Here is a 13,789-nt window from a genome sequence, read left to right on the forward strand (position 1 = left end):
CAATATAAATGAAGCGAAAGCCGAACACAAAAGTCGAATATTTTAAAACCAACTTTTCAACTCAGAGCAAGCGGCTGGATTCAAATGGTTATCGGCTAGAGAGCAAATTCAGGTAGAGAAATAAAATTCGGGTCGGAGCGATTTGCGAATACGTGTGTACGGTCCGAGCGCTAGGAAGCAAGTGGGTATCGACTGTTGCAGGTAACTTCAAAGTGATAAAAAAAAACAATGGTGATGGTTTGTAAACGGCTAGATTTATTTGAATTTCGACACTTTCAGCCATGTGAAATGCAAAATATCGTTGGAGAGTTGTAATGAGTTGAATTGTTTTTTTTTTTGGTAAATTATTACGAATTATTGCAAGTAAAGGTTCAAATATATTATGATCACGTCACGTACTGTCATATGCTGATACGGCTGCAAATTTAGTCTATGATTTCGTCATTTTGCAGAGTATTTTAAATGACCACTATCTTTATAAATTCAATGATGGAGAGTGCCAACTCTATGTATTAGTATTATGAATTATTATCATTCATGGTAATTTAAATTAATTTTAACAGTTTCTATGTGTGCGTATGTTAAACGATATTGCATCCATAGATACTATTTTGAACAGAACCTAACCTGCAGACCATAGATAATAGATACAGATTTAAAAGACAATCCATAGAGAAAACCACTAAAAACAAAGAACACGCTATTTTGATGAGTCGAAAATGTGTAGACACCTAGAAAATGATGGAAAAAACGTTTATTGAGTCATCTGGGTGTCGATGAAGTGCGTTACGTGTGAAGTGACCTGATTGTTATTATGATGATTTCGGAAGATTTTGCTAACCGAAAATGTTCGTTGAAAGGTTCAAAATGTACCTACTACGGAATAAGAGCATTAGTCTGATACCATTTTAAGCACCAAGAAAAACGACATTATACATTTTTTCCCGTAGCGGCAGCTTATTGTGATAGCACCTGAAAGCACATAACGTGATCATAATGTATTTGAACCTTAAGGAAGATGCTAACCAAAAGAAAACTAATATACGTACACATATTATATCGCTACGAATGAAGGAACCGAGTGAATGAAACTATTAATACTTAGGGAGTCCAGCAACTATTTGGTCCTCTATATCGCATTCATTTGAGCCTCGCAGGAACTTTACGAAGCCGTGACCTGCCGACCATGAATCTCCCCAGCTGTTAGCGCAGAGCCAGTATGGAGTATTATCCAGCACACCCCATCCTATGATCTTCAGGGTGTGACCACCTGGAAAATAATTAAAGGTACATTTTTATTGACGTCTAGAGAGTGTACATTGTTCGATTCCTTTTATGTCGTAATGCATACTGAAATTCTTGACTGACTTGACACCAACATAATCCCAACTCAGCAATGCTAACAACTAAGCATTCGCCCTTGCACACAGAGAACTTCTATTTTACCCACGTCAAACTGTAAAAAATTTAAACTGGATAAACCTATTTTTATACCAGATACCTACACCAGGTGATAAAACTGTAATTATGACGTATTGCTTCTTAAATCATACCGGACCCGGAAATTTCCGTGATTAATGTTTATTCCTTTTAATACCGGACCCGGATATTTCCGGTTTTTTTTTCAAGGCCGTAATTAATCTAATATTTTCAGCTATCTATTGACTTTTTCGAAAAACTTTTGATGCAGTCAAGTAAGCAAAGATTCAAACCACACTTCTGCATCGTTTGTTAGTACCTATTATCGACTGGAAAACTTGCCGGTATTGATTGGGTTAAGAATGAAGATATGAAGATTCCTCTTAAGCCTATACCTCAGTTTAGGCATGGTCTAAAAAGATCGTGGCTAGGCGATGCGCGGATTGCGGGCCGCGGGTGCAAATGATGCGTGCCGAGCAAAATATAATTTGTCATATAAATCCAACATGCATCCAAAATAATGTGATAAACTAATTATATCAAACTAGCTGAGCTTTTGAAATTTCATCGATTTAGTGTACCTATTCATCAGTAGTAATATTGGGTTATTTTCTTATTTCCCGTAAATATATCTGACAAGCGTGGTTGCTCCACAGCCTACCTCTTTCCAAAAGTCACCCTTCGCCACTGACGTATTGTGTATCCCATACAACTTCACACTCTCTTCTCTGATTAAATTTAGAACTTTGGAAAGATAACCAACCTTCCTCTTCTCCATAACGGTGCTGGTAAACTCCCGAGTTATAGTACTGGAAGTCTTCGTATAGATCGAAGGCAGCCACAATTGGTCCATTGGTGTATATTTCCTGTTTGATCTGCTCTTCGTTTGCCGATGGAAGAGTATATGAAGTTTCTCCATAACGCTTGTCGTCTTCATATGACACGTTGTAACCTTCTCGGCATTTCTTGACACATTTTGCATCCGATGTTGCTGCTTACAAAATAGAAAGAATGGAATTTCAAAAAATTTGCTCGATTTCGATAGGAGTATTTACTGCCCCATGGATTGCTTGTCAAACTTGTTTAATAGGTTCCATACATATTTTTTTTAATTACCAATAACGATACCTTTGCTTTTTCGTACAAGGTGGTTGTTAATAATTTTGAATAATCACAAACACCCAGGCTTTGAGAAAAACACATAAATATAGTGTCCTCATCTGGAATCGAATCCAGAACTCTCGGGTGGAAGGCAAGCGCCTTACGCACTGCACCACGAGAGCCGCCATATTTAGGTTTTCACCGGGTGTTTTTTTTACTTCTTTTTTCTTTAACATTTTGGGGTCGTTGTAGAATATAGACCAAAGGTAGTCAACCTTTTTATACCTATCATCCACTTTTGTATCTCTGTTAATAGGAAAAAAATTTAACTGCTCACCGGTTCCACAGTAATAGTGATTTGTTAGTAGGGAGGTAACTTTACTTTATAAAATTTATAAAGCAGAGTTACAGCAAGTATGCTTTATATAATAATAATAATTACTTACCAAATACTTTATGTCAGACTTTTGCTAAGTATGGCAGAATAAATCTTTTTAAAACAACTTTCTTATTAGTTATATATTGAGGGTAAGGGTTTACGTAGGGTGTTCATTTACACTTTTCCACTTATTAAAAACACTGATTCAGGGACATTAAGTATATTTCGCTTGACAAGTAACAATTAATTACTAACAACATTTGTAAACGGCGCAAAAAGGTAGCGAATCGTATTTAGAGGCGACGTAAGAGGCTCAAGGGTAGGTAGCCGACTGAACATACCCTCTTCTCGACCCTTAGTCCACCCAGAAACAGATAACGGTAACTTTCTTTTTCTTTGTTTCGCTGTGAATTATGGTCTAGCCTTGACAACATTTATAATTACAATAATATCATTATATTCCCAACTCTGTCGATTGGAGGATTTTTGATGGGGCAGGCATTTAAGCATTATGGTATTTGGTAACAATATAATATATATAGTTAAATATATCTTTTTATTTATACTTTGCATAGGTAGAAGCATGAAGTCTGATGGAATTACATTTAATTAATTAAATTATTAATGAGATCCCTGAGGCTGATGCTGCGAAACTAAATACTGGATATCTGGCTCAATTTTTGTGAAGAACAAACGAAGGTCTCCTCTTTCGGAAATATTCAGGCGGTTTCTTTCTTTGGTCATAATATGATTAACAGCACTATAGCCTGATTCCACAAGGTATGAGGTAGGGAAAGGTATCAATAAAATTTTAAAACCCCCTACCGCCCACCATGAAAGCTAAAGCGCCCACTAGTGGGATGTAATGACCAGGTTGACTACCCCTGTATTAGACTCTACTGTTAAAAATGAAAATTGTCCGTAATTATTAATTGTCTCAAATTGCTAGCTTCGAATTTCGTCAGTGGTAGGCGGTCACTTCAATGAAACACCCATTATATTACTTACTACACTCTGTCACGCCCCTGGCATTGCAGCATAGCACAAGCGCAAGGTCGTGCCATTTTCCTCGGTCCATCGCTAATTGAGGGCGGCCGTGTCCGGTCACGAACGCGGTCGTACCAATGTGCCCCTAAGATTCGGCGGAGACATCGATTCTCATAGCTCTGAAGCCGAGAAATTTTAAGCTTAGTACAAAAGCATTGAACAAACGATATATGGTCATCACAGAATACACCCATTATACTATTATAACAATCATTAAAACAGTCATTTTGCAAAACACATCACAAATTTATTGTGTTATAAGCAATCCACAGGCTTGACAGGCAAATCAATTTTATTTATTTTGAATATTCTATATCATTTAAAAATTATAATACTTACGTCCAGGAAGATCATATGGGATGCATCCCTCGTTAGAACCTTGATTTCCACCAGAAACAACACCAAAATTAACCCAATATTTCCAGGCGTCCTCTGAAAATATTAACTCTAATGTATTGCCAATTATAACAATGATTGCGTTGGAGACAAAGAGTTTGGGGTATCTCCACACATTCTTCAGCCAGCAGACGTGGAACGAAAAACGAGTTACCAGGACGTTGGATATAGATATCCAAATGTACAATATGATACTACCTACCTAATAGTTTCCTAAAAACCAACCACTCCGCACAAAAATTTCACACGGTGTCAATCGAGCATATTAAGAAACCTTACGTTTGGGTGTGAAGTATTAGCAGTTGTTTACGTATGTCGTTTAGGAATATATTAGAAGCAAATGTCCAAGACTGAAGTAGCCAGGCACTCAAGTGTGCTTTGACTGAGTTTACAGAGACTTAATTCAATAAAAAGTATCCATGGAAGAGAGCAGTACGGAGAATTAACAAAAATAAATATTTCTAATTAATTTACATACCTATTAATAGTAAAATGTACAAAAAAGCTGAAACAATACTGACATAATATTAAACTATGTGAAGAAATCTTCACTTCCTCAATAAAATATTTTTTAAAAGCATTATAGTTGGCCCAAGAGCGCCAAAGATCATGACAAAGTGACTACTCCAACGGAAGAGACCCAGAGGCCGTCCAAGAAGGAGATGGGCTGACGCCGTAGAAGTGGACTGGCTTCATATAGGAAGACCCGGTAACTGGAGAAGTGTGGCGAGAGACCGGAGTGAGTGGAGAGCGGTTGTGGAGGAGGCCAAATCCCACCCCGGGATGTAGCGCCGTGGAAGAAGATAGTTGGCCCAACAGCAGGTTAAACCATCTTGAGTATCTCTTCCCTTTCAGAGCACATTCTTGGACATACCCAGAGAATTTTCCGACACATGGATATGTTGGTCGGGTGACAAGTCGCTTCAAAGAGCTTCGCAGCGAATCCACCGTGCCCGGGCAAGAATTGACTGGTGTGATGGTCAGGAGTCAAATTGGTTATCAGGTCCAATCGCCATCAACAAATATGTGTGTCTGCCCTTGGTAGAGGTATCCCACTTTTATTGCCAGGTCTTTGACGCATCCAGCGTAATTTGACGTATTGTCCGCTTCCTCAGTGATACTTTTCAGCATCAAGGTTTGGATGCGGGGCAAGGTGAAATTCATCAACAACTTCTCTTCTCATCTCACCACAAAAATGATACTGTATTATACCAACGAATATTTTAAGAAATTAGAAAAATATAATATTTTAAATAGAATAACAAAAGTAAATATTATTCATCGCTGTTTTCCCATTGTACTGTTAATAATTGAGATTGAACGGACAACTACTGTAAGTACTGATCGTCTAAATACACCGTCATTTCTAAACTGAACAGAACAAAACTGAAACCTCCACTGACGTTTAAAAGAACCTTAATTTCCGATGCGGGTAAAGGAATAATTTCCGATAACCGCCATTTAAAAAAAATGAACGTCAAGTATAAACCCAGTGACGTCCCGTGGGGATAGGCAGATTGAGCGTCGCTCGTTACTCGAAGGGCGGCAAATTGAGGAGAATCATTTGGTGTATAGGTATAGAATAAGTAGATAAAATTATTTTGTTCACGTGTTGTACAATAAAAGCATAGTCAAAATGGTGTGAAAATAATAAATCTGTGTACTTATTGCTAAATGGCATAAACCAAATATGTCAGAAAAAATATCAACCAAATAAGACCTCAGCTCTGGTGATTTGGGTAAATATTAATATATATTATAAACATAATTATTGTTTATTTGCTTTTTTATTTAAATTTAATTTTGTATGTTTCAGTGGTACCTATATATTTTGTTAGTCATGTATCCATACAACACATTTCTTAGATTTATTGCAGTCATGAAATTCTTATAAAACATACTGTATACAAATTTGGGAGGCATTTTTGCGCTCCCTAGGTACGGCATTTTGTCCAGGGACGTCACTGTATAAACCACAATCGAAACCGCGGGATATCCATAAACACATTGAGATAAGATATTGTTGTATTTTAGGAAGGATTTATATTAATTTTTATGATCCAAATCTTTTAGGTACCTAATATCAAATAGCATACCAACACCCATTCCGCCAAGGCATCCATCGTAGTCATCATAGGTATAAGCAGTGATGTCCATAGCTGAATAGTGGAATTTCACCTTTCCTCGCGAATGGATGCATGTTCTGTCGGTCATGGCTTCGGACGCTCCTACTGACCAGCATGAGTTGCATAGGCCCTAAAATTCATCTCCAAAGTTTAGAATTATTATTCGTTGAATGAAAGAAATAAAATACACCCTCCACCATTCGCCTTGTCTGTACAGCCGTGGATTATGCACGGCCGCCTTCCACAGCGCTGTATTGCGACAAATAATGAAGAATAATTAATTTCTCACATTTCGTCCCGAACGGAGCCGCACGGGACCGATTATTTGTAACCGTGCACCTCGGTGCTTAAGACTGACTCTAGAAAGGAAATGAGAAAGTGAGGTACAGCTCTGCTGGTCGTTGGCGTGATGCGCCTTGACGTGTACCCGCGTACTGATGCTCAAGATTTTAATCTGATTCTACGGAGGAGTCGGGATTATCCCGCTCCCCATACGACCCTGCAAATTTTTCAAATGCCGTAAAATTGGCCTTTGTTGCAATCAGGTCCGCGTGGCCCGCGTGATTGGGCCCGTGTGAGGACGGACCCTGGCAAACAGCTCCACTCGTTCGGGTTCCATAAACGGGCAATCCCAGAGGACGCGTTCAGTCTCTTGTTCCACGATATGGTGTTAAGTGACCAAAGATTAAAGTTGAGTGAGATAATTGAGGTTACAGGGATCTCAAAAGGTAGCGTCATTTCTATTTTACATGACAAATTGGGCATGAAAAAAATTTCTGCAAGATGGGTGCCGCGTTTGCTCACAGTCGACAATAAACGCAATAGGGTGGTGGCCTCTAAAGCCCTGTTGTCGCTCATGCAACGCAATCCGGATGAATTTTTTCGTCGCTTTGTGACTGTAGATGAAACATGGATACACCACTATACTCCCGAGACGAAAGAACAGTCAAAGCAGTGGATTGCGTAAGGCGAACCATGTCCAAAGAAGGCGAAAACCGTAAAATCAGCTGGTAAGGTTATGGCTACTGTATTTTGGGATGCACGTGGAATTATTTTCGTTGACTATTTGGAAAAAGGAAAAACAATAACAGGGGATTATTATGCATCTTTATTGGACCAGCTAAAAAACAAAATTGAAGAAAAACGGCCTCATTTAAACAGGAAAAAAATCCTCTTTCATCAGGACAATGCCCGTGTTCACACATGTTTACGATCAATGGCTAAAATTGAAGAATTGAAGTTCGAATTGGTCGACCACCCACCGTATTCGCCAGATTTAACCCCCAGTGACTTTTTCCTTTTCCCAAACTTAAAAAAATGGCTAAGTGGACAACGTTTTTTTTCAAATGAAGAAGTCATCGATCGGACAAATGCTTATTTTGAGGACCTTCCGAAAACTTATTTTTCTGACGGTTTAAAAAAAAATTGAGAAACGTCTAACCAAGTGTATTGAGCTCCAAGGAGATTATGTTGAGAAATAAAAAAAAATACAAAAATAAAAACTGTTTTAATGCTTTTTTCTAAGGAATTATTGACCCACTCTCGTATAACCCGGCCCATCTTCGATTAAGCGAAACCCATGAAGCTTGGCGGCGAAGTTGCCATGGGCGGTGAGGAACTGGCTAGTCCAGTGTGACGGTTGAAGTCTCCGCGTTTGGTGCCTGCAGAATATGTCTGGAAAAAAACGATAAGTGTGCCGCCCCTTCGGGGAAGCCGTCCACCTCGACTGCTATGCCGCAAATGCGGTCTTGTAGACTAACTCGCTTATAGTTTCCCTGTAAGGTACGTCCTCGGATCTCGTCGGCGTGAATTTAAACTGACATTCAGTTACTCGACCCCTCATGTAAAGTGGAGGGATTGAATCGAGTTCGATTTGAAGATCGCTGGTGTCAAAAAGGGAAGCGAATTTGCAAATTACCTGGATGAAGGCAAATGCTCGAGGAGGGTAAAATCAACATAGAATCCATTAGTGACAGGATGACAATACAATTAAGATTGACTAGGTACTTACCTGATCTCGTATTTCATTGAGGCTTTCACACATCGGCCACTTGGTACGACTGTCAAACTCCTCTGGCAAGTAAACAATGCTTTTGTGTATAAATACTGGAAGATCCACCCTGTCTCTCAATACAATACCGCTCAAGCTTGAATAATATATTATTTACATAAAAAATATAGGTAAACAAATATGATAATATAATCATCATCATCATCATCATCATCATCATCATCATCAGCCTGAATCTATCCACTGCTGGATGAAGGCCTCTTCAAGTTGCTTCCACTTCTCTCGGTCCTGTGCATTGCGTTGCCACGTACTTCCGCAGAACTTTATCATTTCATCGATCCAGCGGCCTCTAGGTCTACCTTGTGGACGTTTTGTACTTCTTGGATACCACTGGATGACTAGATTTGTCCAACGATTGTCTCTTCTTCGAGCTATGTGTCCAGCCCATCTCCATTTAAGGCTTTTAATAAACTCTATTACATCGCAAACCCTTGTCTGCTTCCTTATCCACTCATTCCTCTTTTTGTCCTTTCGCGTTATGCCCAGCATGCACCTCTCCATACCACGTTGTGCTACTCTAAGTTTCTGGATCTCTCTTTTACTTAGGGTCCATGTTTCACACGCATATGTCATCACGGGAAGCACACACTGGTTGAACACTTTGCGCTTTAGGCACAGTGGAAGGTCACTTTTGAAGACATTATTCAGGCGGCCAAAAGCACTCCAGCCTAGCTTTACTCTGCGAACAATTTCATCAAATATACATCCATCTATAGATACTTGTTGTCCCAGATAGATGTAGCTTTTCACCTGTTCGAGCTGAGTGCCATTGATGAGGATCTCTTTTTGGCCTGCAAAGCAGTTGAACATGACTTTCGTCTTTGTTACATTTATTTTCAAACCTACTTTGTTGCTTACTTCAGCGAGTTCCTGCATTCTGCTTTGGAGGTCTTCTGAGTCTTGCGAGAAAATTACTATGTCATCGGCAAAGCGCAGATGACTCAGGTATTCTCCATTTATGGGGATCCCTTTGTCATTCCAGTCAAGTTGCCTGAATAAGTCTTCAAGGGTAGCTGTAAATAGTTTAGGTGAGATTGTATCACCTTGTCGGACTCCTTTGCTGATAGGAAATCTGCGCGATGGTTTATGGAGATTTACAGATGCTGTTGCGCTACTGTATATATTATTGAAAATATTTATATAGCGTCCAGGGATTCCTTGTTTTCTGAGTGCGTCGAGTATTGAACATTTCTTTATCGAATCAAACGCCTTCTCATAGTCTATAAAACCCATGCATAGTGGCAGTTTGTATTCCTGGTACCGCTCTATGATTTCTCTGACGACTTGGATATGGTCCATAGTGCTGTATCCTCCTCTAAATCCGGCTTGTTCTCTCGGTTGGTTCTCGTCTAGTACATTTTGCAGACGGTTTGAGAGAATTTTTGTGAACGTCTTGTAGAGAATAGGGAGTAGACTTATTGGACGATAATTTGCTAGGTCTTCTCTGTCACCTTTTTTGTGAAGAATGACAATGCTGGCATTTTTCCATACCTCTGGGACATCCTCTTTGCATATGCAGGCTGTGAACAATTGTGCAAGTACTTCATTTGCATCCTTTCCTGCTTTTTTGAGGATATCTATCGTTAAACCGTCTTCCCCGGGGGCTTTCCCACTTACACTTATATACCTAATAACAATATGCGGGTCTATTCAATACACAAGGCGACTATCGATCGCTAAAGTGATAAATATTATCACTTTATCATATTTATGTGTTGAGGGCGGCATTTGAGAAATTTGCAGCGTCGTATGGGGAGCAGGATAGTCCCGACTCTTCTGTAGACTCATCCATTTCAATTCGTGACACTCAGTATGCGGGTACACAAAGCGCTTAACGTCAGCGGACAGCAGAGCCAGTCCAAGAAATAAACATTTTTTTTCTTAACTTTCTTCTTTAGGCACTACGGTGCATGGTTGCAGCATCAGTCCTGTGCGGCTCCGGTTCGGGACGGAATGAGCACTTAAAAATCACTTCTTTCAGACACGTTTAAAGCGTCATAGAAAGCGGCCGTGCATATCCACGGTTGTGCATATATGACGGGTGGTGGTGGGTACTTTAAAGTAATTGTTACAATATGTTAGCCGTCTAACTAAAGTTAAACAATCAAAACTGTCAATCTCGCTATAAATTTTATCACAGTCAAGAGCGGTGCTGTTAAAATATAGCACTTATTGGAACAATTACAACCAACTTATTGTAATTGTTACAATAAGTGCTAATATTTCGATACAAACCTACCCTAGTTAGCCGTCGTAGCGGTCAAAAGCAAGCTTGTGTATGGAATAGACCCGCTGAACCCGTTAAGCTGTGATTATATTGAGACGCACGTCGCGTACTATCACGTCAAAAATCTTTATGAAGAAAAATTGAAAACTTAATAAACTAAATTTAATAATAAATATGACCATGAAATATAATATGTTATAATAAGATTGGGACGTAAACAAAATTCACACTTTATAACATTTTCTTAATTAATTGTAGGTTTTATCTTTGACTTGAAATAAAAAAAAAATCTTTTTAAGAGCGGACGTGCTCAGCGTGGGTCAAAATGGAGCTTTTTTTCTATTTTAAAAGCATGATCCTGGATATACCTTAAACGTTGTAGATAATCTATTTACATACTTTTGAAGCCTTATTATCCGTTATATTTATTTTAAACATTTGATGACTGCATAAAGAATTTTTATTACATAAAATAGTATTCTTTTAAACCTCTCGCTCTAATGTATTAGAATATAGTCATATTCCAGTACATAAATGTGCAGTGGTGTTATAATTTTTTACATTTATTAATTTTTAAACGCATTTATAAAACCATTAGTATAATTTATATCGACATTATTATAGTGAAATATTTACAATAAAAAATTATATTGATAATCTCTGTGATCCCAAATTTGACTAGAATTAGGCATTTTATTATTCAAAAAATGGGCAAGATTAACACATTTGAAGATAATTCTAAAGATACTGATTATAAGCTATGTTTTTGACCATTCAAATGTGATAAACATCTTACGAATAATGATTGCTTATAATAATTAGTGACCTAAGAATAAGGTAGTGTTTTTTTGAAATACGCCATTTCTTTTGGCATTCCCCAGTGGTTAAGCTACAACATACGTCCGTAGCCATAAATTGACAAACTAAAGTTGAAGTAGGGAGTAAAATGATATTAACGCGCGTGTTTGAACATGTACCGTTTAAAAAAAATCGGTTAGGTTAGGTATAAATAGATTATCTACAACGTTTAAGGTATGTCCAGAATCATGCTTTGAAAATAGAACAAAAGCTCCATTTTGACCTACGCTGAGCATGTCCCCCCTTAATGTTTTCAGATACATAATTATATAAATTAATACTGTTGAAATTGTAAATTATCAAAAAAAAATTCTCAAATTGCAAGCGTCATATTTTTCCGCTAGGTGCCTCTTTAAAAAGGGCTCAGTAAAGGCTTCACCTTAAAAGTAATCGAATTCTTATTATTAAACTTTTGGTTTATTGCGAAGAAGAATAATAGTCACATCTAAAAGACGACCCTATACCAAACAAGCCGATATTTTGTTGTCTGACAGCACCGATGATTTTAGCATCTCTAAAAAACCTACCTTTAATCAACGGTGGTTTTATGTACGTGGAAGTCTATGGCGACTGCTGCTTTCAAAAATTGTAATAATCGCTATCACTTCTTCAATTGCCACCCCTAAGCAACGCATGGCCTGTCTACCACCACGTGACGTCACTGAATGAACATATTTCGTAGTACGTAAACATGGATCTGACTAGAAAGAGGCTGTAAGAAGAAATTGAGAACACCATGGATAATTGTATACCTTCTAGTTTTACTATCAGGAAAATTCTTGGTAGCAGTCCACGTTGTGTCCATTTCATTGATTTTTTGGATTATCTCGTCTGCCGTCATCTTAGGCACTTTCACACACACTGTCTTCATGGAAATGAAGAATAAAATAAGAAAAAATCTTAAAATCACTCCCATTTCTGCTTATGCCTGAAAAAAAAGCCAAAGAAAATTCCAGTGGCGAAAACTTCACAGTAAACGATAAATAGTTAACTCTCCCGTTACTGTGACGTTACATTAGGTTACCTAGCTCATTAAACTGCAAATATTTCAGTTAATACCAAGGCCTGAACAAAAATTAACCTTAAGTGCGAGTGAGAAAGAATTCTGCATGCTTAGATTCTCAGCAATATGCGTTAGAGTAAGATAGAATTTCTACGGTTGAATTAAATATTTTTATACATATCGCCACGTTTATACACGTGGTTTGTATTATAATTATATAAAATTAGTGGCAATTATTTTTAAGTTAATTTAGTAGAAATTATAGTTAACTCTATGTTGTGTTTAAATTTGGTAGCCGTACTAGAAGAAGAAGAAATGATGGTATAACGTTTCGTAGTTAAGTTAATAACAGTTATATTCTAATATGCTTAATTAGTAATTAATTAAAATTAGTAAAATTTAAACTAATATGCGTTACACGTAAGAAAAACTCCTTCATATAGCAGAACAATATACACTATATTATAATACTTATATCAATACACAGAAAATATCTATTTTTAATGTGGTTTTTCTGCACATTTCGCCACTAATTTAAATTTTATTATAATGCAATCTATCAATAAAACTCTGTGTTTACTCACTTTTAAAAATATTTAATTACTGATTACTATAGTTACTACTACCCTACTAGGTGTTGCTATTTTACTGATTACTAATTATGTGGTAAAAAATGTTTCTGTTCACACATTTATATAATAATATACGCATATATTATATAATATGCACTTACTAAATGAACTTACCTCGTTATATTCTATTAACTACTCTACTTATTTAATTGACAATACACTTCCACAGACACTCAAACTAAGTAGAAGGTAAGCTATGATTGAGTTGTGTGACGAGGCCCTAAACCAGTGTGTATTAAGTTGTGATCAAATTGAGATGCATGTCATGTCACTGTCACGCTGTCACAGCAAAAAATTTAGTCTATGGTTTTGTCATTTTGCAGAATATTTTGAACGATCACCACCTCTCTAAATTCAATTATCGAGAGCGTCAACTCTAATATATTAGTATTTTGAATTATTATTAATAATTATTCATGCTAATTTCAATTATTTTAACAGTTTCTACGTGTGCGTACAAAATTACTTGCAAAATTATATCCATAGATAATATTTTTAACAGAACCCAACCTGCAGACAATAGATAATAG

The 13,789-nt window shown here is 37.4% G+C and overlaps 1 protein-coding gene across 1 annotated transcript; it reads right to left on the bottom strand.

The window, feature by feature from the left end:
* Positions 1–234: 234 nt before the first annotated feature.
* Positions 235–13,445, bottom strand: LOC147076473 (cathepsin B-like). Its single transcript, XM_085941143.1, has 6 exons — positions 13,374–13,445; positions 8,480–8,615; positions 6,439–6,598; positions 4,286–4,378; positions 2,183–2,410; positions 235–1,270 (listed from the first exon to the last, which is right to left on the bottom strand). The coding sequence occupies exons 2-6, from the start codon at positions 8,510–8,512 to the stop codon at positions 1,095–1,097; spliced, it is 690 nt and encodes a 229-aa protein (XP_085797269.1). The 5' UTR covers positions 8,513–8,615; positions 13,374–13,445; the 3' UTR covers positions 235–1,094.
* Positions 13,446–13,789: the final 344 nt, after the last annotated feature.

Source organism: Rhyacophila brunnea, unplaced genomic scaffold (genome assembly GCF_057557595.1).
Source record: "Rhyacophila brunnea isolate RB1 unplaced genomic scaffold, BYU_Rbru_1.0 scaffold_13, whole genome shotgun sequence".
Taxonomy (NCBI): domain Eukaryota; kingdom Metazoa; phylum Arthropoda; class Insecta; order Trichoptera; family Rhyacophilidae; genus Rhyacophila; species Rhyacophila brunnea.